The 26,776-nt window shown below is 42.2% G+C and overlaps 1 protein-coding gene across 2 annotated transcripts; it reads left to right on the plus strand.

Moving 5' to 3' along the window:
• Positions 1 to 1,001: 1,001 nt before the first annotated feature.
• nop14 (NOP14 nucleolar protein homolog (yeast)) lies at positions 1,002 to 26,570 on the plus strand. 2 transcript variants are annotated; one of them, XM_046369462.1, is made up of 19 exons: positions 1,002 to 1,160; positions 1,326 to 1,508; positions 2,983 to 3,117; positions 3,655 to 3,796; positions 4,046 to 4,188; positions 4,498 to 4,635; positions 4,912 to 5,034; positions 5,261 to 5,392; positions 5,683 to 5,986; positions 6,257 to 6,387; positions 6,507 to 6,592; positions 6,689 to 6,824; positions 8,371 to 8,472; positions 11,196 to 11,349; positions 13,952 to 14,111; positions 18,817 to 18,964; positions 25,298 to 25,416; positions 25,963 to 26,118; positions 26,366 to 26,570. In XM_046369462.1, the coding sequence occupies exons 2-19, from the start codon at positions 1,326 to 1,328 to the stop codon at positions 26,466 to 26,468; spliced, it is 2,595 nt and encodes an 864-aa protein (XP_046225418.1). In that variant the 5' UTR covers positions 1,002 to 1,160; the 3' UTR covers positions 26,469 to 26,570. The 2 variants fall into 2 exon arrangements, with proteins under 2 accessions (XP_046225418.1, XP_046225417.1); XM_046369461.1 differs by having other exon boundaries at positions 1,006 to 1,160; positions 1,309 to 1,508.
• Positions 26,571 to 26,776: the final 206 nt, after the last annotated feature.

A 26,776-nucleotide genomic window follows, 5' to 3' on the forward strand; every position in this document is an offset into this window, starting at 1 on the left:
AACTGAGAACTCTGGAAAAAACAAGGTTGATTCATGACGTCAGTGATGTTCAGGTTGGAGCTCAGAAAGTGGCCTGAGTTCCCGACTTGGAATTCCGGGTTCGATGACCGTTCAAAACGTATTTTCCCAGTCGGAGCTGTTTTTTTTTTCAGAGTTCCCAGTTGTCTTGAACTCACTGAAATCTGAGATTTCCCAGTTCTGAGTCTCCAGTTGTTTTGAACGGGGTAGAAATTACGCTGGATTGACAGCATGGCGAATGTTGAATGTTTATCCTTTTAAACTTGGAAAAGAGACCCTTAAACCCAGACCTGGACCTCACACCCAGTCCACTGAATAGCAGCTGGCGATTGCTTTGCAATGCTTACAGTTAGCCACGGAATCCTTCCAAACCACTCATTGTTGTATTTTCGTAATGTTTATGGCCGATGAGCACCTTCGTTTTATCTCTAATCTCTCTTCATATGACAAGGATTAAAACGGATTTTCCGGTAGATTGTCGATTTGATGATGACTGCTAGTTTGTTAGCTACGATTTTGAAAGTATAATGTTGACATGATCAGTCCATTCAACGCTACAGTAGATATAACATTATTTGAAAACATTGTATCTGTGGCCAATGACCTTGAGCCTTCTTGGATGGGCACGTATAATGTAACTATGGCAGCACCCGAGGGGCATGCATTTTCAAACTCCTTGCAGATTTTGTCCCCATGAGTGACAGAGCACTGAGCCAATCAGGCGCAACTAGAGAACATTGCCAACCCCTACGCTGGCTGCTTCACCACCAACGAAAGCACTGAAGCTGGTATTTTTTACATTGTCTGCTAACTGAAATGTGTCACGTAGTAATGTCAAAATAACATGCACACACAAAAAAAGCTAACAGGTGGGGCCCTGACGAGCACCTATTTCACATCTCATCCGTTTTCGTTTTCCTTTAAGTGCAATGCTGAGTGTTTACCAGATGGCGACGCTGCAGAATATTACTTACCATGTCAACTGACGAGGAGTCGCCTCATGATGAACTTTGACCTCGTGCTGGCACGCGGATTTTCTGCTGTGGAACAACGTGGATAATGCAAAGTAGATGATTTAACGTTATATTTTAACTTGAAAATACATATGAGGTGTTTTACTTGAACCATATCCAATCTATAAGGTATGTCATTACAATTTATGATGTTTGCCTTGAGAACGTGTTGGGTTAGCTAGCCAGTTATCACACTAGCTAATGTATTTCAATACTTTCTTTACATGGTTGTTATATTAGCAAGGAGGTTCTCATCCATATTCTTGCCTTCACCTAGCTACCTATTTTGTCTAGATGGGGAAACCGCCAAAAAAGAAGAACCTTGCTGATAAGGTTCGCAAGACCAAAACTTCCACCGAGATCAAAAACAACCCATTCGAGGTGAAAATCAACCGGAAAAAGTTTGACATCCTCGGGCGAAAAAGCAAGCACGACGTCGGTCTGCCAGGTGTATCCAGATCTAAAGCCATCAACAAGGTTGTAATGAAGTGTTTTTGTACACATGGGGTTTTGAAGATAACATATGCTGAGATGGATGTAAAGTATCTAACCTGACTTCAGATTTGTACTCTCTTACCAACTTCCTATGGTCGTTGTCCATATAAATTGACCATAGGAGTTAACAAGACAGCGTAAACAGATCTGGGACCAGGCTCGATGGATCCTAAAGACGCCCTAGTAGACTAACGTTTACTCCAAGCAAAAACTCGTCTTGGCGAAGGGAACAAATTGCCAGCAATAGTTGCTGCAACATTTTTTCATTAAAATTGACCAAAAAGTCACTTATTCGAAGGTCCGAGTCCCAAGTAGAACGTCTCGAGTAGAGGTCGAACGATTATGGTTTTTCAACTCAGATACCGATTATTGGAAGACCAAAAAAGCCAATACCGATTAATTGGCCTATTTTTTTTTTACATTTGTAATAATGACAATTACAACAATACTGAATTAACACTTATTTTAACTTAATATATAGCATCAATAAAATCAATTTAGCCTAAAATAAATAATGAAACATGTTCACTTTGGTTTAAATAAAGCAAAAACAAAGTGTTGAAGAAAGTAATATGTGCCATGTAAAAAAGCTAACGTTCTGAGCAAGGAACTTAAACATGAGAACATATGAAAGCTGGTGGTTCCTTTTAACATGAGTCTTCAATATTCCCAGGTAAGAAGTTTTAGGTTGTAGTTATTATGTGAGCTTGCAAAGTAAACGATAACAATTATTGTTCACTGAACCATTTTTGGAGATAGATATTTATGTATGACAATCCTCTCATGTATGACATTTGCACTCCACCCAATCTTACAGCAAATCAGCAATCTGTTCGCTTACTCAGTGGTTCTTAAACGTTTTTACCCACGACCCCCAAAAATCCAAGCTTACTCCCCCTGCGCATGCACATACTTGTGCACACAGGGAGAATGCACGCGCACAATCGCTGTGCAAGTGTAGCCTGCCATTACAGCCATAAACAGTGATGCATTTTCAAAATGCATGATACAGAAATTAACAGCATTTTACACCTGCTTTTTTGAGCTGAAAGTCATTCTTGTTAGCAGCCCATATCAACTAAATGTAGTAATGTATGTGTGAACTGTTTTGACTGGGAAGCATACGGTAAGCTTTACAGGGGCGGCAGGGTAGCCTAGTGGTTAGAGCGTTGGACTAGTAACAGGGAAGTTTGCAAGTTCAAATCCCCGAGCTGACAAGGTACAACTCTGTCGTTCTGCCCCTGAACAGGCAGTTAACCCACAGTTCCTAGGCAGTCATTGAAAATAAGAATTTGTTCTTAACTGACTTGCCTAGTTAAATAAAAGTAAAAAAAAATATGTGTGTCAAATCACAGCTAGAGTGGTTTGCAATGTGTATTATCATGTTTCTTTGATTATATTTATTATTGTGCCAGTGTAGATATTATGCTTATAAAATATGAATTTCTTCCCCCAGCGAAAAGAGACCCTGCTGAAGGAATATAAGACAAAGGACAAGGCCAATAAGTTCATAGACAAACGGTTTGGTGAATATGACACCAAGATGGACCCAGAGGAGAAGATCCTTCAGAGGTTTTCGATGGAAAGACAGGTGAGATCAATACGGACAGACATACAGTATCTCTCTTCGCCCCACTATCACTGCATTGAAACTCCTTCAACGGGAGTGGGCAAACTAAGGTCTGTTTCCGGCAGGGCTCCCTTGCAAAATAAACATTGGTCTCAATGGGACACACTGTTCATTTTAAAAGTAAAACCCCCCCAAAATGTTGAAATTATAATGGATTTAGATATTTTCTGCCCCGCAAATTGGACATATTTTTTAACAAATCTGTGTGTCTCTTTGTTGATTTTCGAAATCCCAATGTGGCCCTTGAGCCAAGACGTTTGCCCACCCCAGCCCTACCATTGTCGATTTACAGCATGTCCACTATAAAATAATTCATTAAATTCGAGTCTGGGGAGCTGCACTTTGGCTGGCCCTGTGCTCCTCTCAAATCTGTGTGTTGAGACCAGAGGAGAAGACTCATTTCCAATGTAACATTTGGACAAATACATGTGTATTGTATAAAGATGTACCGTATTCCATAACTTAACATGGTCCTCTCTTGATGTTGTCCCCCTTCAGCGTACCCAAGACAAGAAGGACATGTTTAACCTGAATGAGGAAGAGGAGTTGACCCATTATGGCCAGTCTCTGTCTGAGATGGAGAAGCTCAACGACATGGTGGACAGCGACGATGATGCAGATGAGAAAGGAGTGCTCTCAGGTGAGACACAACGGCCCCAGTCTTCACCGAATTGGGGGGAGCAGTAGACTAGGGAGAGGGAGAAAAGGAGTGGGGGAAAGTGAGAGAAAAATAAGGGGGAGGAGGGAAAGCCAGCAGGTGGTGGCGATAGCCAATGTACATCTTTATGTTCTAAGTATTTGTCTTTAAAAAATAAGGTGTCACTATTCGTGACACCTGTTGAAGTAGTGACCATAACAAGGACTATTTTCTCATCCATCTTTCCTCCAGCTGAGCTGACTGCATCCCACTTCGGGGGAGGCGGTCTGCTGAGAAGGAAGACCCAAGGGGAGAAGGATAACGGGGGGAACCAGAGAGCCAAGTCCAGACAGGAACTCATAGAGGAGCTCATCCTCAAGTCGAAACAAGAGAAGGTGTGAGCGTCACTCCCTCTAGTCTCATTCTAGGATGTGCCTTAATGTCTTAAGACACATTAGGAATGGTATTACGGTTTATTCACTGAAACGTTGGTGGGAGGTCCAATCAATTGTTTGGAGAGCATCCTAAGGTTATCAGTGTGCTGCATTTTCTTCCTTTTTAGGAGGGGTTTAATACCCTTCGTCTTGACTTGGTTGTATAGTGTGGTCCACCAGATATTTGATGAACTTTTTCAGTACTAGCAATAGCTCTACGGGTGTCTGAGGTGAGATCAGATGCCTGACAGGTCTGTTGGTTGTCCTCAGAGGGAGAGGCAGAACCAGAAGGAGGAGTCCCAGGTGCTGACAGAGAAGCTGGACCAGGACTGGAAAAGCATTCAGGGGCTGCTGGCTCACAAGAATGCCCCCAAGGCTGACAGACTGGAGGAGGAAGACAAACCCAAGGTAAAAGAACAGGACATGCTTCCAATGGAACTTTTAATTGATTATCCACTAAGTCAAACATGTCCCTCATACAAAATATAATTAGTATCTTATTAGTCTAACCTGTATACATCAAGGTTAAATTAAAATGTTTCCAGGAGACCTTATCTCAGTGAGATGAACCCGGATAAGTAAAATTATTGTGCCCCAAGGAGAAAATACTTTGTCTCAACTCAAATCAAATTGTATTGGTCACAAACACATATTCATCTTTGTCTCTTCCCTTGTATGTTCCAGCTGGATGAATATGACATGATGGTGCGAGAGCTGGGCTTTGAGATGAAGGCTCAACCATCTGAGAAGATGAAGACTCCAGAGGAAGTGGCCAGGGAAGAAAGGGAACGCCTGCAGAAACTAGAGGTATGGATGTGTCTCAACACCATTTCCTTGTAATTCTTTCTTTATGACCATTGATGGCTAATGGGTCTGCTTTCACCTGACCTGTCAGACAGTAATCATATCGAAAAGGCCTTGAGAAAGGGAAGGATGTTAACTATTGATACACTGACAGTTTGTCCCTCTGTGTGGTTTGACCTGTCTACTGTACTGAAGCTGTTTCCTTTCTGTGGTTTGACCCTTGCCCCAGGCTGACAGGCTGAGGAGGATGATGGGAGATGTAGTAGAAGACTGCACCAAGACCCAGGCTCACATGTCAGCTGACGACCTCAACGACGGCTTCATCCTAGATGGTGATGACAAAACGACTCTGGCCTATCAGGTAAGGGACCGAGCAGGCTCTGCCTTGTCGGGGAAGGGATTTGTTTTTGTTGTGCCCAACCGATATTTATGAAAATATCCTCAAATAAAAGGTGCCATTCTGTACTGTCCCCTCACATGGAACATTTGATCTCAAATCCAAAATTCTAGAGTATAGAGCCAAAATAAATATTCAAGCTTCACTGTCCAAATAAATACATAGGGGAGTGTGTGACACAGTCAAATTTACAGGCGTTCACTGAAAGAAGAGCAGATAACAAAATTCATAATTTTCTCGTTCTCCCTCTATAGGATGGGAAATGGAACATAAATGAGGAAGGAGCAAAGATAGAGGGGGATGACGGGGAGGAGGAGGGTGAAGGAGAGAGTGGTGAGGAGGAATCTAGTGGTGAGGAGGAATCTAGTGGTGAGGAGGAATCTGGTGGAGAGGAGGGCAGTGGCGAGGATAGCCACTCAGACCTCGACTCTGAGCAGGAGAGTGAGGGAGGAGAGGAGGAGAAGGATGAAGTGCCTGCAACCAAATCTCAGCTGAGTGAGGAGGAGAGGAAGGCCCAAGCAGAGGCAGCTAAAGCAGAACTACCATACACTTTCAAAGGTAAGACCCCTGTTTGATATGATCTAACTGGACATCATTTTCGGTAGGTGATAGTTTTTGGAATATATTGGTATATAGGAAAAATAATTGACGGATTGATCTAAAATGATTTATTATGTTTCAATTGAAAGCTAACATTGACTGCTCTCCAGTCCAGCAAAACAAAACATGATTCTCCCTGGTGGTCATGCCCTGACACAACACCATCATTGTCTTGTCTTCCTTCTCCACCCATGTCCAATGTCCTTCTCTCCCCCTTGCCCCTCCCAGCTCCAGAGAGCTACAGTGACCTGAAGAGCCTACTGCAGGGTCATCCTGCTGACCACCAGTGTATCATCCTTGCCAGGACACAGAAGTGTAACCATCCCAGTCTGGCTGTGGGGAACAAACTCAAGCTACAAGTCAGTAGTGTTCAGCCTGAATCACAAGATGGAATTGTTAACTGATATGCAGGTGTTTTGCTAGGGATCAAAATAGTTATTTGATTCAACTGCTGTGGATTTCTCACTTCCTCTTTCAGAAATTATTTGGCTTTTTGCTGGAGTATGTGGGCGCATTGGCTTCCAGGAGTCCACCGGAACTTTCCACAATAGACAAAATTATACCGTGAGTCTCTAGTTTTGAAATGCTTTAGGATTTGACTGCCAGGTGTATTGATCGTGATAGTGCTGGTTTGTTCTGTCTCTCCCTGCTGCTCTCCAGGCAGCTGTATGGTCTTTGTCAGCTGTTCCCTGAAGCTGCTTCCAAGGCGATGCAGACAACTCTGGTTGACAGCGCACACAGGATGGAGGAGGTACTGGAGGTCAAGGGTCGGGCAGCCTTCCCACAACTAGACATGGTACTTTTGACTTTCCTCTCAAATGGTTTTGCTTCCCACATCTCTGTTACGTTAATGCCATGGACTGTTATCTTTTTCTGTGTGAAACCCTGCTCTACATGTCATGTCAGGAAAAAAGCCAGGGAATTACCCTTCTGACATCTGTTGATCCTGTTCCATTTGTTCTCTGACAGTGAGAAGTCCAATCCAAAATTATATCTAGAATCTGCATCCTATTTCGCAACAAAGCCTCCTTCACTCATGCCCCCAAATATACCCTCGTAAAACTGACTATCCGATCCTTGACTTCGGCGATGTCATTTACAAAATAGCATTGAACACTATTCAGTAAACTGGATGTAGTCTATCAGTGCCATCCGTTTTGTCACCAAAGCCTCATATGCTACCCACTACCGTGACATGTATGCTCTTGTTGACTGGCCCTCACTTCATATTCATGCCAAACCGACTGGCTCCAGGTCATCTATATGTCTGCTAGGTAAAGCCCCACCTTATCTCAGCTCACTGGTCACCATAGCAGCACCCACCCGCAGCACGCGCTCCAGCAGGAATATGTCACTGGTCATCCCCAAAGCAACTCCTCCTTTGGCCACCTTTCCTTCCAGTTCTCTACTGCCAATGACTGGAACAAATTGCAAAAATGTCTGAAGCTGGACACTTAAATCTCCCTCACTTACTTTAAGCATCAGCTGTCTGAGCACCTATACACAGCCCATCTGTAAATAGCCCACCCAACTACCTCATCCCCATATTGTTATTCATTTTTTTTGCTCCTTTGCACACCTGTATCTCAACTTGCACATTCATCTTCTGCTCATCTATCACTCCACTAATGCTACATTTGAATTATTTCGCCATTATGGCCTATTTATTGCCTTCCTAATCTTATTTCATTTGGACACACTGTATATAGACTTTTCTATTGTGTTATTGGCTGTATGTTTGTTTATCCCATGTGTAACTCTGTTGTTTGTGTCGCACTGCTTTACTTTATCTTGGCCAGGTCGCAGTTGTAAATGAGAACTTGTTCTCAACCATCCTACCTGGTTAAAGAAAGGTGAAATAAAATATTTTAATACAAAGAAGTGATGGGGAGAGAATCGATACAATTACATATTGCAAATTTAGTTTTGACTATATCGATACTTGACTCCATATTTTTCTTAAATTAATTGCTAGTCAGCCGTAGCTAGTGCTAGACGGCTGTACCTGCGCAAAATCTCCGGTATGTTTCACCCTATAGCTTGTTCTCAATCTTCTTTGTAAATAGTGAGCCAACATTTTTTCAGCACTTTTATTTCCATGACTGATCAATGTGAATTTTCTCATGCTCTCGTCTCTCTGCAGCAGACATAGTGAGTGCGTATAGAATTGTGAGAATTGCAATACATATTGTATCGGGGTAATGTCGTATCGTGAGGTCCCTGGCAATTACTAGCCCTAACAGTGAGCACCAAGCTTGTTCGTAAATTGGTTTCTATGACTGTTCTGTCAAGTTGACGTGTTGGTGACGTCTCTCTCTCTCGCCGTCTCCTTTTTTTCTCAGCTCATTTACCTGAAGATAACAGCATTGCTGTTCCCCACCTCAGACTTCCGCCACCCTGTCACCACCCCAGCCCTACTGTACATCAGCCAGGCCCTCACCAAGGTAATTATCCCACGGTGTGTTTGAGCCTGTGTCTGTGTATGACCGACAGATTGTGTGTGTGTAGAGCTTGTGTCAAGTTGCCTGGATAAAAATGGTCTTCCCTCACAATGGGACTGACCGTAATTAGTCGACTGGTTGATTGTTTGGTAGATTGTTTTAGTCGGGCAGTTAATAAATAATGCATTCGGAAAGTATTAAGATCCCTTGACTTTTTCCACATTTTGTTACGTAACAACCGTATTCTAAAATAGATTAAATAAAAATGTTTCTTCCTCAATCTGCACACAATACCCCATAATGACGAAGCGAAAACAGGTTTTAGACATTTTTGTAAATGTATTCGAAATAAAAAAAATGGAAACCTTATTTACATAAGTATTTAGTCCCTTTGCTATGAGACTCAAAATTGAGCTCAGGTGCATCCTGTTTCCATTGATCATCCTTGAGATGTTTCTACAGCTTTATTGGAGTCCACCTGTGGTAAGTTCAATTGATTGGACATTATTTGGAAAGGCACACACCTGTCTATATAAGGTCCCACAGTCGACAGTGCATTTCAGAGCAAAAACCAAGCCACGAGCTCGACGGAATTGTCCATTGAGCTCCGAGAAAGGATTGTGTGAGCACAGATCTGGGGATGGGTAGCTAAAATTGTCTGCAGCATTAAAGGTCCCCAAGAACTTAATGATGGCCTACATCATTCTTAAATGGAAGCAGTTTGGATCCACCAAGATTTTTCCTGGAGCTGGCCACCAGGCCAAACTGAGCAATCGGAGAAGGGCTTTGGTCTGGGTGGTGACCAAGAACCCAATGGTCACTCAGACAGAGCTCCAGAGATCCTCTGTGGATATGGGAGACCCATCTCTGCAGCACTCCACCAATCAGGCCTTTATGATAGTGACCAGACGCAAGCCACTCCTCAGTAAAAGGCGCTTGGAGTTTGCCAAAAGTAACCTAAAGGACTCTCAGACCAGGAAAAGGAAGATTCTCTGGTATGATGAAACCAAGATTGAACTCTTTGGCCTGAATGCCAAGCGTCACGTCTGGAGGAAACCTGGCACCATCCCTACGGTGAAGCATGGTGGTGGCAGACTCATGCTGTGGGATGTTTTTCAGCGGCAGGGACTGGGAAACTAGTCCGTATCGAAGGAAAGATGAACGGAGCAAAGTACTGAGATCCTTGATGAACACCTGCTCCAGAGTGCTTAGGACCTCAGACTTAAACAAAGGTTCACCTTCCAACAGGACAATGACCCTAAGCACACAGCCAAGACGGTGCAGTCTCTGAATGTCCTTGAGCCAGAGCCCAGACTTGAACCCGATCGAACATCTCTGGAGAGACCTGAAAATAGCTGTGCAGCGATGCTCCCCATCTAACCTGCCAGAGCTTGAGAGGATCTGCAGAGAAGAATGGGAGAAAGTTGCCAAATACATGTAATAAGACTAGAGTCTGTAATCGCTGCCAAAGGTGCTTTGACAAGTGCTAAGTAATGGTTCTGAATTCTTATCTAAATGTGGTATTTCAGTTTTTCATATTTAATACATTTGCAAACTATTTTTTTGGGGGGGGGTTTGTCATTATGTGTTAGTGTGTGTAGATTGAGAGAGGGGAAATCAATTTTAGAATAACAATGTGGAAAAGTCAAGGAATCTGAATCTGATCTGAATACTTTCCGAATGCAGTGTGTGTGTACTCACACTCACTACAGGTCAAAAGTTCTATAACATCCACTCATTCAAGAGTTTTTCTTTATTTTACTATTTTCTACGTTGTAGAATATTAGTGAAGACATCAAAATTATGAAATAACACACATGGAATCATGTTTTAACCAAAATAGCTTTAAACAAGTCAGAATATATTTTATGTCAAATAGCCACCCTTTGCCTTGATGGCTTTGCACACTCTTGGCATTCTCTCAACCAGCATTCACCTGGAATGCTTTTCCAACAGTCTCTGCGGTTCAACTCATCCCGACAGCTTGGCTGTCTTAACGGATCATTAGAATATTCCCAAAGCTGCTCTGGCACTCTAGGCAGGTTAGAGCAAATGCTCAAACAATTTGAAAAAATGTAAAGTAGTAGTTGAACCCGGGTCTGCAGAAGAGGGCTTTATCCTTCCTTCCTGCCACCAACCCTTTGTTTAATCATGGTGTTTATGTAGATGGCTCAGCTCCAAATTTTGCTCAATGGAAAGGAACATGCATGCATACACACACACTGTTTCTGTTGCTACATGCCTGCATTTTCACTAAGCTTTTAACCTGTGGAGTCATGTCCTTTCTTAGTGTTGAATATGGTGGTGATGTCAAAGCAAACCTTGCCAGGGGAAAATGTGAAGTTGTATTCTTATGTAACATCTACACGCCAACAATGAGTTTGTTGCTATGCGAATGGTGAAAACAGGCAAGAGAACCTCTTGAGTTACTTTCTCAACGTGATTTGCGCACAGACATGCATTTACACACACACACACACACTAGAAAAAGAAAGCAGACTGGCTAGCTAGATGAAGCTAATGGCTTTGTTTCAGAAAAAGCAGAGGCTGCACAGAAGTGTCACAAGGTCATAGAGAAGGAAAAAGGATTGAAAGCACATTATTGTCCCCTTCAAGTGTGTGTGTAAATGCATGTGTACTATGTTTAGTAGGCAAAGTAGTTTTGAGGTGGTGATTTCTGCCTAAATTCGACCTATTTTCCCTGTGTGTTTGTGTGATGTCATCAGTGTCCTGTGATGTCATTAGAGGATGTGACATCAGGCCTGGTGCTGTGCTGTCTTGCGGTGGAGTACGTCTCCTTCTCCAAGAGGTTCTGTCCTGAGCTCATCAACTTCTTGTTGGGAGTACTACACCTGGCCGTGCAAGATAAGACCTCTACAGGTACAGCCTTTCTGTTAATGGGCTACTGTCATATCTCCTCATCAACTAGGCCTAACTGGTTATTAGTTTTCTCCATTAGGGTTGGGGTTGTTTCCATTTTAATTCAGTCAGTTCTTATGAGGATAATTGGAATTAGAGCCTACTTCCTGAATTGAAATTAAATTGACCCCAATACAGCTCAGTCCCTGCCTTCTCACGGTATTCAGCACAGTCCCATAAGCAGCCACACCCAATGTCAGGATTTTTTGGGGGCTGTTCGAAATATGTTAAAATATTATTTGGCTATGTTTTTAACCCGAGCACTTGCTGCGCGATGGAGTGACTGCGCTCTGCGACCACTGCAGGTGAGACGAAGCGAGAGAGAGGATCACTGGTCAGCGAGTGACCAGTGATCCTGATCCCAATAAACCCGGGGGCACACTTCCTGCCCGTCCAGTACATTATAGAGCAGGGCTGCCCAATTCCGGGCTTGGTGGGCCGAAACCGTTCTGGATTTCATTCTCTCCTTCTTTTTGGGACTAATTTAGACCCGGGACACCAGGTAAGTGCAATTAACTACCAGGTAGAAAAATAAACCAGATGTGTTTCGGCCCTGGAAGCAAATGAGTTATCTATGTAACATGGATCATTTAATTTAGGCAATGCCTTTTCATTGTTAAAATAGGCATATCATTTATTTCTCAAAAATGAATGCTCAATAAGTAATCAAAGCTTATTACAAAGATCTGGGTCTGAGCCCCTCCCTGTACAACTGGGTCCTAGACTTCCTGACGGGCTGACCTGGTGAAGGTAGGCAACACAACACCTCTGCCATGCTAATCCTCAACATGTGGGCCCTGCAGGGATGTGTGCTCAGCCCCATCATGCACTTCCTGTTCACACATGACTGTATGACCATGCACAACTCCAACTCAATCAAGTTTGCTGACTACACAACAGTGGTAAGCCCTATTACCAACAACGACGAGACAACTTACTGAGAGGAGGTGAAAGCCCTTGCAAAGTGGTGCCAGGAGAATAACTTCTCCCTCAACGTCAACAAAAGGATATGATCGTGGACTCTAGGAGACAGCAGAGGGAGCACTCCCCCATCCACATCAACATGGCCGCAGTGGAGAGTCAAAAGCTTCAAGTTCCAGAGGACCTGTGTGTGGTGAAGGTGCAACGGCGCCTCTTCAAACTCAGGAGACTGAAGAAATTCTGCGTTCCCCCGAAGACCCTCACAAACTAATACAAATGCACCATCGAGAGCATCCTGTCAGGATGTATTACTGCCTGTTATGGCAATTCCACTCCTAGCAACCACAGGTCTCTCCAGAGGATTGTGCGGTCAGCCCAAAGTATCATCGGGGGCACACTGCCTGCCCTCCAGTACATCTACAGTACCCAGTGTAACAGGAAGGCCAGAAAGATCAAGGGCCTTAGCCACCTGAGCGTCGGACTCTGGTCCGGATGCAAATTTCCTGCAATTTTGTCAATTTTGCCATGGGGGTTTTGTACTGTGTATTTAAATACTGTATTCTCGACTGAGTTAATTCTACCACTTACTGTAGATTTTAGTTAACTTTAAACTCACCACATGTATTTATATATTGGATTCTTGACATAGCTCGTTCTAATATCTACTGCTGTACATATTCTTAGTATATCTTGTGTAGATTGCGTTTGAAATACTTTGCTACAGTCCTATTTGGGTTATTCATTGGATTTGTTCCGACATGAAACACATAAATATATATATATATTTTTTCGTATTCTAAACTGTGTACACAACCAATAAATGTTGATTTGATGTTAAATACTAATATCAGTTCGAATATTCAAATAAACGTGAGCAGAGGTCCGAATGAACACTTCTAAATAACCAAAAAAACGTTTGCCTGCCCACCTACCTGTTTGTGATCGCCTCTGTGTTTCTGCCAGCTACAGTATGATTCTGCACAATGCTGTAGAGTGCATTCAGGGCACCATGGCAGTAGCGGTGCCCTGTGAAATAGTTTCACCGCCATGCCAAGTCATCGGCAGAATGAAAGCTAACCTCTGCTAGGTGTCAAGATCTCAACTCCCGTTGATGCGGATTGGATTTAGTGGAATTTAAATAAATCATGCTGTTACGCATAATTTGTTTGCCTTGTTCCACTTCGCTTGTTCTTCTAAAAAAGTATATGTCTCCTCCGTAGTTGTTCTAGTGGGTGTATTTGTCATGTAAAAGACTGGAGCCCTGTCTGTATTTATTTGACATGAGGACCACCGGAGGTTGGTTGCTCCATAATTGGGGAGAAAGGGCTCGTGGTAATAACTGGTGCGGAATTAGTGGAATGGTATCAAATACATCAAACGTGGTTTCCATGTGTTTAATGCCATTCCATTCACTCTGTTCCAGGGGCGGCAGGGTAGCCTAGTGGTTAGAGCGTTGGACTAGCAGTTAACCCACTGTTCCTAGGTCGTCATTGAAAATAAGAATTTGTTCTTAACTGACTTGCCTAGTTAAATAAAGTTAAAATAAAAAATGACTAAGAGCTGTTCAGCAGACTCCACTGATGTAGACCGTGTGACACCTAGGGCCCTACCATGACTGGCTGCTGTGTTGTTTTCCTGCCAGGTTACTCAGTGGTGCCACCCTTCAGGCAGAACGGTAAGGTCAGTGACCTGCTGGTGCTGTCAGACCCAGAGTCCAGCCAGACATGGAGCAAGAAGACCCTACCTCTATCTGCCACCCAGACACTCACACTGACCACTGACCTGGACACAGACCACTACAGGTAAGATAGAGAGCACCAATTTTTTTTTAAAGTGTCCGATCCTTAAGCAGTGTTGCTTGCTTGTAGAAGCCTACGGCTGTGCAGTGGCATATACTTTTTTTTTTTTGTCAATTCAGCAGACTAGACACTGATTTATCGAGCCCTTGTCGCAGTCAAGACATATTTTATATGTAAAAAAAACACCAATTTTTTTTAAAAGTAATAAAACCAAGGGTTGGCACAAATTATTTTCCAATTAAGTCCTGAACCAAAAAAACTAATTGTTTTAATATTAAAAAACAACAACATTAACTCAACATTCAAATACTTCACCAGCCATGCATTGCAGAAAGAGCAGCTTGATATGGAGCGAGCAAGCTATAGATCAGCGAGTTGTTTACATGCATGATGGGAAGACAAGTGTCCGGCGCGAGATGCAACTGAAAATTTGTGTGCGGGGAGAGAGGGTGGAAGAGGAGGCTTGGCTTGAAACGCTTGGCATCTTGTGATGACTTGCATTATCTGATTTAAGCCCACAGAATTATACATGCAGAGGGGCAGCTTGTATGCAGGAACTTAGACAACTGTAGTTTCAAGACATTCTATCTAGCTAACAAGCTTGTATATGCAGAATCACGCTTGTAACATCAGTAGGCTACAGTTATGCTGAGAAGGGTCAGGTACCCTACACGCACACACACACTGGCAGATTCAGCTGGCAGGCAGAAGCAAGAAGAAGTTTCTGATCGACAGCGGGAAGGCATAGGCGGTTTTTCTTTTTGCTCTTCTTTTTTTTGTGGGGGGCTGGGAAAAAATGCCTGGAACGTAAAAGAAAGTTATTAACCAATTCCCATGCTTTTAAAATAAAGGGTTCTGTTCTGGAACAGTATAGATAACTTTTGTTCCCGCTTCTGATTCTGTTCCTTGAAAAATGTTGGTGATTTAATATCTGTACCCTGAGACAGATCCATGCCCTGAATACAAAGTAGAATGGAAAAAGTTGCCAGTGTGATGTGTATCTCGCATCTTGGTCAGTTATTCTCAGTAATCATTTGAAACCGGGCTCAATTTGGTGAGTTGAAAGACAATTTCTTCAGGGGTTACAAAAGCTAATTCTGTTTTTCTTTTTAGATACAGATGTTCGATTTAGTTTATTCCGCCTGTTCTTTAGAATTTTGTTAAGTGATTAACAATACTACGGTGAAGAATTATGACCACGACATCTGTTTGATGAATAGGTCGAGGCTTAATGATTGTAATGAAAATATCCCTTTGTCAAAGGTTTTTGCATATTTTCAATGTGGAACTGGACTGTTTCAACAAGACCCAGGTTCAATCCCAGGCTGTCACAACCAGCTGTGACCAGGTTGACCCATAGGGCGGCGCACAATTGGCCCAGCTTTGTCTGGGTAAGGGGAGGGTTTGGCCAGGTGGGCTTTACTTGGCTCATGATGCGCTAGCGACTCCTTGTGGCAATCCGGGTGCCTGCAGGCTGGCTTCAATCGTCAGACGAGCGGTGTTTCCTCCAACATATGGGTGTGGCTGTCTTCCGGGTTAAGGGGGTGGGTGATAAGGAGCGCGGTTTGGCGCTTCATGTCTCGTGGAGTAATGCATTACTCGATGCTCGCCTACCCAGAGCACGTTGGGGAGTTGCAGCGATGAGACAAGATCGCGATTGGATATCACATAATTGGGGAGAAAAGGGGGGTAAAATAAAAAGCAAGCAATGTAGCGTATTTTAACACAAGGTTTTTATAGAAATGTATTTCTGTAGACCTACAGGAGTTTGTGTGCGCACACGTGTAGAGGGAGTGGTCGAACGCAATTGAGTGAGAGACATGGAGGGGAAAGGGAATTTAGGGAGATGAACTGTTTGAAGCTTGCTTTCTTTTTTGTTGCACGTGTACAAATGGAACACGAGGGACAACATTTCACTTGCCTGTTCGGGAACCACAAATCACATTCCACTACAGTCCCTGCAGTTATCCACAGGACGGTGGGTTTAGGGTCATGAAGTATTGTGTGGATGAAGGGCAGGTAGGTAGTGGTGGGTTGAATAAAGAGAACAATTCATTTAAAAAATCCTTAAATGTATAATTGTTGCGCAATTCATATCTTTCATTATTTTTATCTGAAGTTAGTGCGTAGCCTAAGCTTTAGGGCCAAACTGCAGTGTGCCAAATACCCACCAAATGCTTTTTGGGAGCTTGGGCAGAAAGAGTTGACTTCGATCCACTGAGGCAAAAAGGACAATGTCTGATTTTAATTCAATAAGACAAAAGCTGCAAAACGGAGAGTTGAAAATAAGTAGGAGGGCCAGAACAGTAGTCTGTTTGGGAAAGATTTGAGGACGTGGTAAAATATGTTTGAGCTGCTATACAAATTCAACAGTTACACGATGGGGGACTTCAGAATGGCATGTCAAGGTTACTATATATTGTTCAGATGGGTTAAATTGAGTAAGGTAACTGAACTTTTGGACACTGGCTGTAGGTCTATAACACCTCACATACCCTAATATAATATTAACTCCTGCAGAATAAAGCATTTTTCTTACAATAAAATCATACACCAAATGTATATTTTTAGTCTGGAGAAATTATTTCTGCATCTTAAAAGAATGAGTGTGTTTGTAAAGGAGCTATCTTTATCAGCATCATAGAAGCTGATAGTATTTCAATCACAAAATATGCATCCAAGCCAAACTGAAATCTTATCAAAAACATGTTGACTTGTTTTAACAGTTTAATATCCTTAACTGGTCAAGCTGATGTCATTAGAAAATGTTGGCAAAATCTTTCCTGTTTTTTTTTGTAGCATTTTGTCCCCGGTCTCTAAATGTCTATGCTGGGCGAGAGAAGCAGAGATGAAAGAAAAAACTAACCTTACCAATGTCAACTAGATTGCAGCATTTATTCGGTCAATTTATGACATTCCGGTGAGCAATTGTTTTGTCTTCTAGGGCAACAATTAGATAGAAGAGAAGCAGCATATAGCCTATCTAATTCTAGACAAGTGGACTAACAAATAGCCTACCTAAATGGGAAATGATAAGTGAAAACAGACGTAACTAAAAAGACATGTCATAAATTGTTCTGCCATCTCTGACTGTACAACACATTTACTATATTTGCAGTTTAGGTTCTGTGCAGAGCTCAGATTTTCACTATCACATCACATCAGGTAGTTGCGAATGGGTAATTTGAAATTGTGGGTGGGTGTGGGTGAACAAACAGCTGATCTGCACATCACTAGCACGCGCAGACAGGCAACTTTGGGATGAAACGTTATTAGGCAACTTGGAAGCGGTCGTCTTTCTGTTTTGTAGGCTATGCGTTAGCCAAACAACTGTATTAAAAGCACCTCTGTTGCACTATTCACACATCATTCGCTGCTTCAAGTTCAGTTGCACCTCTCCTGTCCTAGTTGGCCGTGCGTTATCAGGTGCGCCAATAGGCTGTACAGTGCATTTGGAAAGTATTCAGACCCCTTCACTTTTTCCACGTTTTGTTACATCACAGCCTTAAACTTTATCAAAGTTTTTTTTTTTCCTCATCAATCTACGCACAATGACAAAGAAAAAATAGTTTTTAAAAGTTTGCTAATTTTTTAGGTTTATTTTTTTTACCCAGAAATAACACATTTACCCAAATATTCAGACCCTTTACCTAGTACTTTGTTGAATCACCTTTGGCAGCGATTACAACCTTGAGTCTTCTTGGATATGATGGTACAAGCTTGGCACAACTGTATTTGGGGAGATTCTCCCATTCTTGGGAACCGTCGCTGCACAGCTATTTTCAGATCTTTCCAGAGATGCTTAAGTTTTGTTAGGTTATTTGAGCAGTAATTAGACTGGCACCCACCTCCCTGTTTTTAAATCAGTTGATTGTTTCCTTTATAACACACACATACCACCCCTACCACAAACTATCTACACCCATCATAGCCACTGCTCATATGAGGTCATTGCTGAGAAAGCTTTCTGGTCTTCACAGGAAGACATTCTTGTGGGGCTTACAGAGACAGATGCAGGTGTGTGTGTGTGTGTGTGTGTGTGTGTGTGTGTGTGTGTGTGTGTGTGTGTGTGTGTGTGTGTGTGTGTGTGTGTGTGTGTGTGTGTGTGTGTGTGTGTGTGTGTGTGTGTGTGTGTGTGTGTGAGAGAGAAGTGTCTCAGTGCCATTGTAGTTAAGAACGCTGTGTCAGCTTCCAGGCTTCATGCGTGGAGACTAGAGAGAAACCGTATGTTGGGTAGTGGACGGGACACACACTTAGAATCCACCCCAGGTGAATAGGAGTGTGTGTCTGAAATCTCAACATTCCCTATGAGTGGGTCATTGTATGTGGCTGTGTCAAATATGTTATGTCACTTGTGCTGAATACAGGTGTAGACCTTATAGTGAACTGCTTACTTACTTTAACTATTGTTAGTTAAGGGCTTGTAAGTGTTAGGTAAAAAATAGATGAGTAAAAAATGTAAATAACAAATTAAAGAGCAGCAGTAAAATAACAGTAGCGAGGTTATATACTGGGGGTACCGGTACCGAGTCGATGGTTGTGGGCACAGGTTAATTGGGGTAATATTTACATGCAGGCATAGTTATTTAAATGACTATTCATAGATTATAAACAGAGTCAGTGTGTGTCCATGTGTGTGTTTTTGCATGTTTGTCTGAGTGTGGTCATTTAACCAGTGTCTTCTGTCTTAATGATGACCCCCCCCCAGGCTGTCTGCTGTGGCCACCTGTATGGACCTGCTGAAACACTGCTCTTCACTCTACAGAGAACTGACTTCCTACTCGCACATCTTTCAGCCAATCACAACCCTGCTCTCCAAACATCTTCCAATCAAAACGTATCCTGCAGCATTACAGGTGAGTGGAACTGTAGTGTCATCCAAAGACAACTTAGTTGGGCTGCCCTGGGCAAATGTTGCTGCAGTAAAACATTTGAAGACCATGACAAAGTGTTGTGGTTTACAAATCAGTGATTAGTTAAATTAGTCAATCAAGCACTGTTTTAATTACTTTTTTAAGAGGATAGTTGAGCATGTTCATTCCCTTCATCTGTCATTGAAACACTTACCAGGCTTATTTAATAGTAACAGTTAGGAGGTTGAAGGCTTTACATGCCTTCCACTGGGCGGTGAACCCTGGAGTTTTTACATCTGATTACAAAAAAAACGGGGGAAAACGAACTAATAAGTTGTTAGCAGAAGAAATATGAATACTTTTGAAAACTAGATTAGTTCTTGGGTAACTTTCAAATTCAGAAAGGGTGTTTGCAAAAAAAAAACATTGCCAGCCTTTTGTTTTCTCAGTAGTTTTTTTTTTTTTTTTTACCCCCTTTTCTCCCCAATTTCATGGTATCCAATTGTTAGTAGTTACTATCTTGTCTCATCGCTACAACTCCTGTACGAGCTCGGGAGAGACGAAAATACAACCCAACCAAGCCACACTGCTTCTTAACACAGCACGCATCCAATCCGGAAGCCAGCCGCGTGTGTCGGAGGAATGTGTCGGAGGAATGTGTCGGAGGAAACACCGTGCACCTGCCGACCTGTTTAGCGTGCACTGCTCCCGGCCCGCCACAGGAATTGCTAGTGCGTGATGAGACAAGGATATCCCCACCGGCCAAACCCTCCCTAACCCGGACGACGCTAGGCCAATTGTGCGTTTCCCCATGGACCTCCCGATCGCGGCCGGCTGCGACAGGGCCTGGGCACGAACCCAGAGTCTCTGATGGCAAAGCTAGCACTGCGATGAGACCACTGTGCCACCCGGGAGGCCCAATAGTTGCCAATTTTGTTTGTTCAACCTAAGCGAGTCTGACCATGTTTGATGGATCCTCCTTGTCTAATTCTAATGCAGGGGGTTCCAATCTGGCCTGCGGGGGGTTTGAGTAGAAAAAATGAAATAATCAACAATCATACACGTCGATCCAGAGCATCCCAAACATGCTCCGTGGTTGACATGTCTGGTGAGTATGCAGGCCTTGGAAGAACTGGGACATTTTCAGCTTCCAGGAATTGTCTACAGACCCTTGCCACATGGGTCCATGCATTATCATGCTGAAACGTGAGGGCATGGCGGCGGATGGAAGTCATGACAATGGCCCTCAGGATCTCGTCCCTGTATCTCTGCATTAACATTGCCATAGTTCAAATGCAATTGTGGATTTTCATAGCTCATACCTGCCCATATCATAACCCCACTGCCACCATGTAGCACTCTGTTCACAACGTTGACAACCTCAAACTGGTTGCCCACACAACGCCTTACACTTTCTGCCATCTGCCTGGTACAGTTGAAAACGGGATTAATCCGTAAAGAGGACACTTCTCCACCGTGCCAATGGCCATCGAAGGTGAGCAGAACTGTCGTTGGGTCAAAACCCTGGTGAGGACGATGAGCATGCAGATGAGCTTCCCTGAGACCGTTTCATCACCTCTCCAGATGGCTGGTCTGACGATCCCGCAGGTGAAGAAGCTGGATGTCGAGGTCCTGGGCTGGCGTGCTTACACGTGGTCTGCGGTTGTGAGACCGGTTGGACATACTGCCAAATTCTCTAAAACAACTTTATGGTAGAGAAATTAACAATAAATTATCCGGCAACAGCTCTAGTGGACTTTTCTGCAGTCAGCATGCCAATTGCACGCTCCCTCAACTTGACATCTGCGGAATTGTGTTGTGGGACACAACTGCAAATTTTCGAGTAGCCTATTATTGTTCCCCCAGCACAAGGTGCATATGTGAAATGATCGTGCTGTTTAATCAGCTTCCTAATATGCCACATCTGTCAGATGGATGGATTATCTTGGCAAAGGAGAAATGCTTACTTACAGAGATGTAAACAAATTTGTGCACTAAATTTGAGTGAAATCATTTCCATACACAACTTTTCAGGGATCTTGTATTTTCAGTTCAACATATCACACACTCACACAACTGTTCAAAAGTTTGGTTTCACTTAGAAATGTCCTTGTTTTTGAAACAAAAAATTCTGTTAAAATAGCATCAAATTGATCAGAAATACAGTGTAGACATTGTTAACCTCTCTAGGGTATGTGGGACGCTAGCGTCCTACCTGGCCAACATCCAGTGAGATTGCAGATTGCCAAATTCAAATACAGAAATACTCATAATAATTCAGAAAAGATACAACTATTTTACATAGGGTTAAAGATTAACTTCTTGTGAATCCAACCACTGTGTCAGATTTCAAAAGTGCTTTACAGCGAAAGCATACCTTACGATTATTTGAGAACATAGCCCAGCAGACAAATCATTACAAACATTAACCAGCCAAGTAGAAGACTTACACTAGTCAGAAAGAGATCAAAGGTACGTGAATCATTTTATGATCTTCATATGATCGCACTCGACATTTATTTATTCAATAAATATTCCTTTTGTTCGATAGTCTCTTTACATCCAAAAACCTCCATTTTGTTTGCGCGTTTTCTTCAGTAATCCACAGGCTCAAGGGCAGACAAAAAATCCAAATAGTATCCGTAAAGTTCGTAGAAACATTTCAAATGTAGTTCATAATAAATCCTCAGGTTGTTATTAGCCTAAATAATCGATAATATTTCAACCGGACAATAACGTCGTCAATATAAAAGGTCAACAAGAAAGTCTCTCTCTCGGTCGGGCGCATGAAAAAGCTCTGACACAGCAGGGTCTACTCATTCAGACTGCTCTTACTCACTCATTTTTCAGAATACAAGCCTGAAACTATTTCTAAATACTGTTGACATCTAGTGGAAGGCAAAGGAACTGCAATTTGAATCCTAAGTCAATGGATACTGTAATGGCATTGAATAGAAAACCACACACACAAAAAAACTACTTCCTGAATGGATTTTTCTCAGGTTTTCACCTGACAAATCAGTTCTGTTATACTGAGACACTATTTTAACAGTTTAGGAAACTTTAGTGTTTTCTATCAAAATCTACCAATTATATGCATATCCTATCTTCTGGGCCTGAGTAGAAGGCAGTTTAATTTGGACTCGCTTTTCATCCTGAAATTCCAAATGCTGCCCCCTACCCTAGAGAAGTTAATGTTGTAAATTACTTGCAGATTTGTTATGGAATGTCTACATAGGTGTACAAGCCCATTATCAGCAACCAAAGTTAGCTAATCAAAGTTTATCGTTTTAAAAGGCTAATTGATTAATTAGAAAACTCTTTATCAATTATGTTAGCACAGCTGAAAACTGTTCTGATTAAAGAAGCAATTAAACTGGCCTTATACTGTTGAGTATCTGGAGCGTCAGCATTTGTGGGTTCGATTACAGGCTCAGAAGGAAGTTGTTTCTGGCCATTTTGAAACTCGTCAGTCTATTCTTTTTCTGAGAAATGAAGGCTATTCCATGTGAGAAATTGCCAAGTAACTGAAGATCTCGTACAACGCTGTGTACTATTCACTTTACAGAACAGATCAAACTGGCTCTAACCAGAATAGAAAGAGTGGGGTGCACAACTGAACAAGAGAACAAGTACATTAGTGTCTAGTTTGAGAAACAGACGCCTCAACTGGCAGCTTCATTAAATAGTACCTGCAAAACACCAGTCTGAACGTCAACAGTGAAGAGGCGAATCCGGGATGCTGGCCTTCTTCAAATCAAATCAAATTGTATTTGTCACATACACATGGTTAGCAGATGTTAATGCGAGTGTAGCGAAATGCTTGTGCTTCTAATTCAGACAGATTCTTGGCGGAGTTGCAAAGAAAAAGCCATATCTCAGACTGGCCAATAAAAAGAAAAGGTGTGCAAAAGAACAGACACTGAACAGAGGAAGATTGGGGGGGGGGGGAGTTATGGACATACAAATCTTAAGTTTGAGGAGTTCGGATCACAAAGAACATTGGTGAGATGCAGAAAAGATGCTGCACACACACACACACACACACACACACACACACACACACACACACACAACTACCAGTTAAGTTTGGACACACCTACTCATTCCAGGGGTTTTCTTAATTAAAAAAAACTATTTTCTACATTGTAGAATAATGAAATAACACATGAAATCATGTAGTAACCAAAAAAATGTTTAACAAATCAAATCTTTAAAGTAGCCACCCTTTGCCTTGACAGATTTGCACACTCTTGGAATTCTCTCAACCAGCTTCACCTGGAATGCTTTTCCAACGAGGTGTTCCCACTAGGTATGCACGATGTCGGAATTGGACGAAATTAGCTAAAAAAAATGCCGACATTGGTATCGGTCCGATGTCTAGTTTAACGGAGATGTTAAAAACCCATGTCAAAGCTACCGTGCGTACCTAATATAACGTAGGTTCAGGACGTAATGGCGCTACACGTACAACACGGCATTCCTAACCTAGCCCACAATGTCTGCTGTGTGTGTGTGGATCAAGAAGTCGAGCAGTCATTTGAAAGAGCAAGAACATTTCAGCAAGGCAACTCAAAGGCGAAATCCATTAAAGTCAAGATAATGGAATTCATTGCCCTTGACAATCCACCGTTCTCTGTCGTGGACGATGTTGGCTTTTACCAACTGGTCGAGCACCGGTACACACTACCAAGTGTGCTATTTTTCAGATGTTGCCCTACCGGAGTTACACATTAATGCTATTAGCTGTACTACATGCATACTATGGAATGCTGTTTGGGTCTTTGAGTGTCAACAAAGATACAGTAGCACTGTCAAAGCTGTACAAAAAGGTCTGCAAACAAGTAAACACCGGCCACGAACGATGTGTTTACAATACCGCGTTGGTAATAAAGCATCTTTTGTTCGACAGCAACTTCTGTGGTAGCTAGCTTTAGCTTGGTACCTAGCTAGCACCAACACAACCAGCCTGAAAACAATGACCAGAACGTTATAAGCAGCCAGCTAACTTCACCTGGCTAGTGAGGCTCGACCGGACCTGGTTATGTGTTGTGAAGCTAGCCACAATAAGGATTACACACAATAATGGCATCTGCGGTTTGCCTTCAAAATAAAGATTTGACAGTGATCCAAATGAACACAAATAGTAGAATTATGCTACACTTATTTTGAAGGTGAACTCCAAATTCCACTAATATGCCTAATCCTTATTGTGGCTAGCTTCACAACACGTGCATCAATGATTGAGAATGAAACGGCTGAACAAAAACAGCACCGCAAGTCAGCAAAATAAATATAGGTTTTGATTATGTCTTACTGGTAGCGGGGACATGCGTAAATGCAAACAAAATAACTTTTTGGTGTAAGTGTAACCTTTTTTATTTAACTAGGCAAGTCAGTAAATAATACATTTTTTACAATGACGGCCCAGACAACGATGGGCCAATTGTGCGCCACCCTATTCGACTCCCAATCACAGCCGGACGTGATACAGCCTTGATTCGAACCAGGGACTGTAGTGACACCTCTTGCACTGAGATGCAGTGCCTTAGACCGCTGTGTGTGTGTGTGAACTTTTTAAATTACCTCTGTTCTAATGCCTCTTAAGGGTAAAGTAATCTAAAATTATCAAAGTAATCAGATTACCTTACTGAGTTTGGCTAACCTAAAAGTTACTTAACTGATTTAACCATTTTGAACTGTTAAATAGTTACTATAACAGGGTACATTTAGAAAGTAAACTACCCTGCCCATGGTCTGTGTCATGGTTAATTTCTATAAGGAGAATTTTAATTTCAGTTGACTGACTGTAAATGGAATTGACCCCCAACTTGGACTACCCCTCACTATAGTGAGTCCTTGTTTTATCCATCTTGGAATGGGAATAGTGGTAAAGCAGTATATACATTTACCTTCACACAGGCTAGCAAGATGCTTATTACAATGGAGCATTGTCACAGTTCAGCTGCTCACCCTCACAGAAATACTCAGTATTTCACCACTAGTTGCAATTGATGTAGGATTTGTTTACTTGCAAGTTGTCTATCACATGGTGTTTTTGTATAGGAGCGTTTTTTACTATTCACATTTTTACTTTTTACTTATTGAAATGAGTCTTCTAGGCCGGGTAACTATAAAGCACGTTGTCACAGTTGGGTGTAAAAATGGCTTTATAAATTACATTTGATTTTAAATTTGCTTTGAGCTGATTCAGTGTGTGTGGTAACTGTTTTCCTTTCAATATTTTCCTTTCATCCATCTGGTTCAGTATTGATGTTAATTGTATGCTTTAGGTTTTCTAATATTGAGCACTTTTTTTTAATCTTCTTGTCCCAGGACCTTCATGGGGAAATCCTTGTGACCATATCCGGTTCACTGACACCACGTCCTCTCCTGGTGTTTCAGAAGAAGAAACCCATTCCCCTCAAACTGTTCACACCAAAGATTGTGGAAGTGTGAGTGAGATCTCTAAATTCAGTTATTTGTGTGGAGAAAAAGGAAGACAAAGTGATTGTATTCCCTTGTAATGTCATCTTCAATCCAAGATTGTAGAGTGAGACTCGTCTTAATTCAGTTATTTGCATAGCATTACCTCGCTGAAGATGTCATTTTTTATTGAACCTTTAACTAGGCAAGTTAGTTAAGGAACAAATTCTTATTTCAAACGATGGCCTACCAGGGAACAGTGGGTGTAACTGCCTTGTTCAGGGGCCGAATGACAGATTTTCATCTCGTCAACTCGGAGATTCGATCCAGCTACCTTTCGGGTACTGGCCCAATGCTTTAACCACTAGGCTTCCTGCCACCCCTGATTAAGATAGCGATGGATTGTAATTCCCTTGTAGTGTCACATGCACCCATTTGGCTTACATCAAATATTGTAGAAAGATTGTGAGACTACATTAATTTATGTATAACAAACGCCTATGAAAATTGGGAGTACAAAAGAACTATGTTCCCCTTTAGTTTCACCTTCCATTTTGTAAACCTCTCAATTCCAGGCTGGACTATGGGAAAAAGCGAGGGAACACAAAGGAGGAGAGGGAGAAGGAAAGGTTGAACCACAAGTATAAGAAAGAGTTCAAGGGAGCTCTGAGAGAGATCCGTAAAGACACCCGCTTCCTGGCCCGAGAGAAACTCAACGAGGTCATGGGCAGGTCTGTATGACATTACGTACACTTATCACTATAACACATGCCAGAGTCTGGTCTAGTGGTAGCGCTGCCAACTCCTGACTACATACCCCTTGGTGATGGGTATTTGAGCCCCGCCTTGGCCACTTTCTCTTCTGTGCCCTTCACCTTTCACCCCCCACTTATCCTTTAATTTTTTTAAATACTTGAAAATATATGGACTTTTTTCATGTGCAGATGACCTGATGTTTTTTCTTGCCCCTGTGTGTAGGGATGCGGAGAGGAAGAGGAAGGTGAAGGAGCTGTTTGGCAGTCTGGCCACCCAGGAGGGGGAGTGGAAGGCTCTGAAGAGAAGGAAGAACAGCAGACACTGACCTATTCAAAATGGCTTTGTATTGTCAGTTACAAACTTTGTAGTATTTTCTATTATACTTTTGTTTTAAACATTGCAAAATAAAATTGCTGAGAACAACGTGCATGATTTGTATTAATTTGTGGATATCATCATCCATTTCATGTTATATTTGTATAACATATTTGTACAATGTCATTTTTTAAATGTACAATGTTTCAAATTTGCAAAACGTACAATATGTTAATTTACAAAACTTGTTACAAATTCCAATTTGTTGTGGCTAACATTTGCTAAGGTTAAGGGGAAGGGTTAGCTAACATGCAAAGT

The sequence above is a fragment of the Oncorhynchus gorbuscha genome, linkage group LG11 (genome assembly GCF_021184085.1).
Source record: "Oncorhynchus gorbuscha isolate QuinsamMale2020 ecotype Even-year linkage group LG11, OgorEven_v1.0, whole genome shotgun sequence".
In the NCBI taxonomy this organism is placed as follows: Eukaryota; Metazoa; Chordata; class Actinopteri; order Salmoniformes; family Salmonidae; genus Oncorhynchus; species Oncorhynchus gorbuscha.

Coding starts and splice junctions, on each gene's coding strand:
- nop14 (XM_046369462.1), top strand. CDS start 1,326: ATGGGGAAACCGCCAAAAAAGAAGAACCTTGCTGATAAGGTTCGCAAG. Junction 4,189..4,497: donor TCAAGTCGAAACAAGAGAAG/GTGTGAGCGTCA, acceptor GGTTGTCCTCAG/AGGGAGAGGCAGAACCAGAA. Junction 11,350..13,951: donor GCAAGATAAGACCTCTACAG/GTACAGCCTTTC, acceptor TTTTCCTGCCAG/GTTACTCAGTGGTGCCACCC.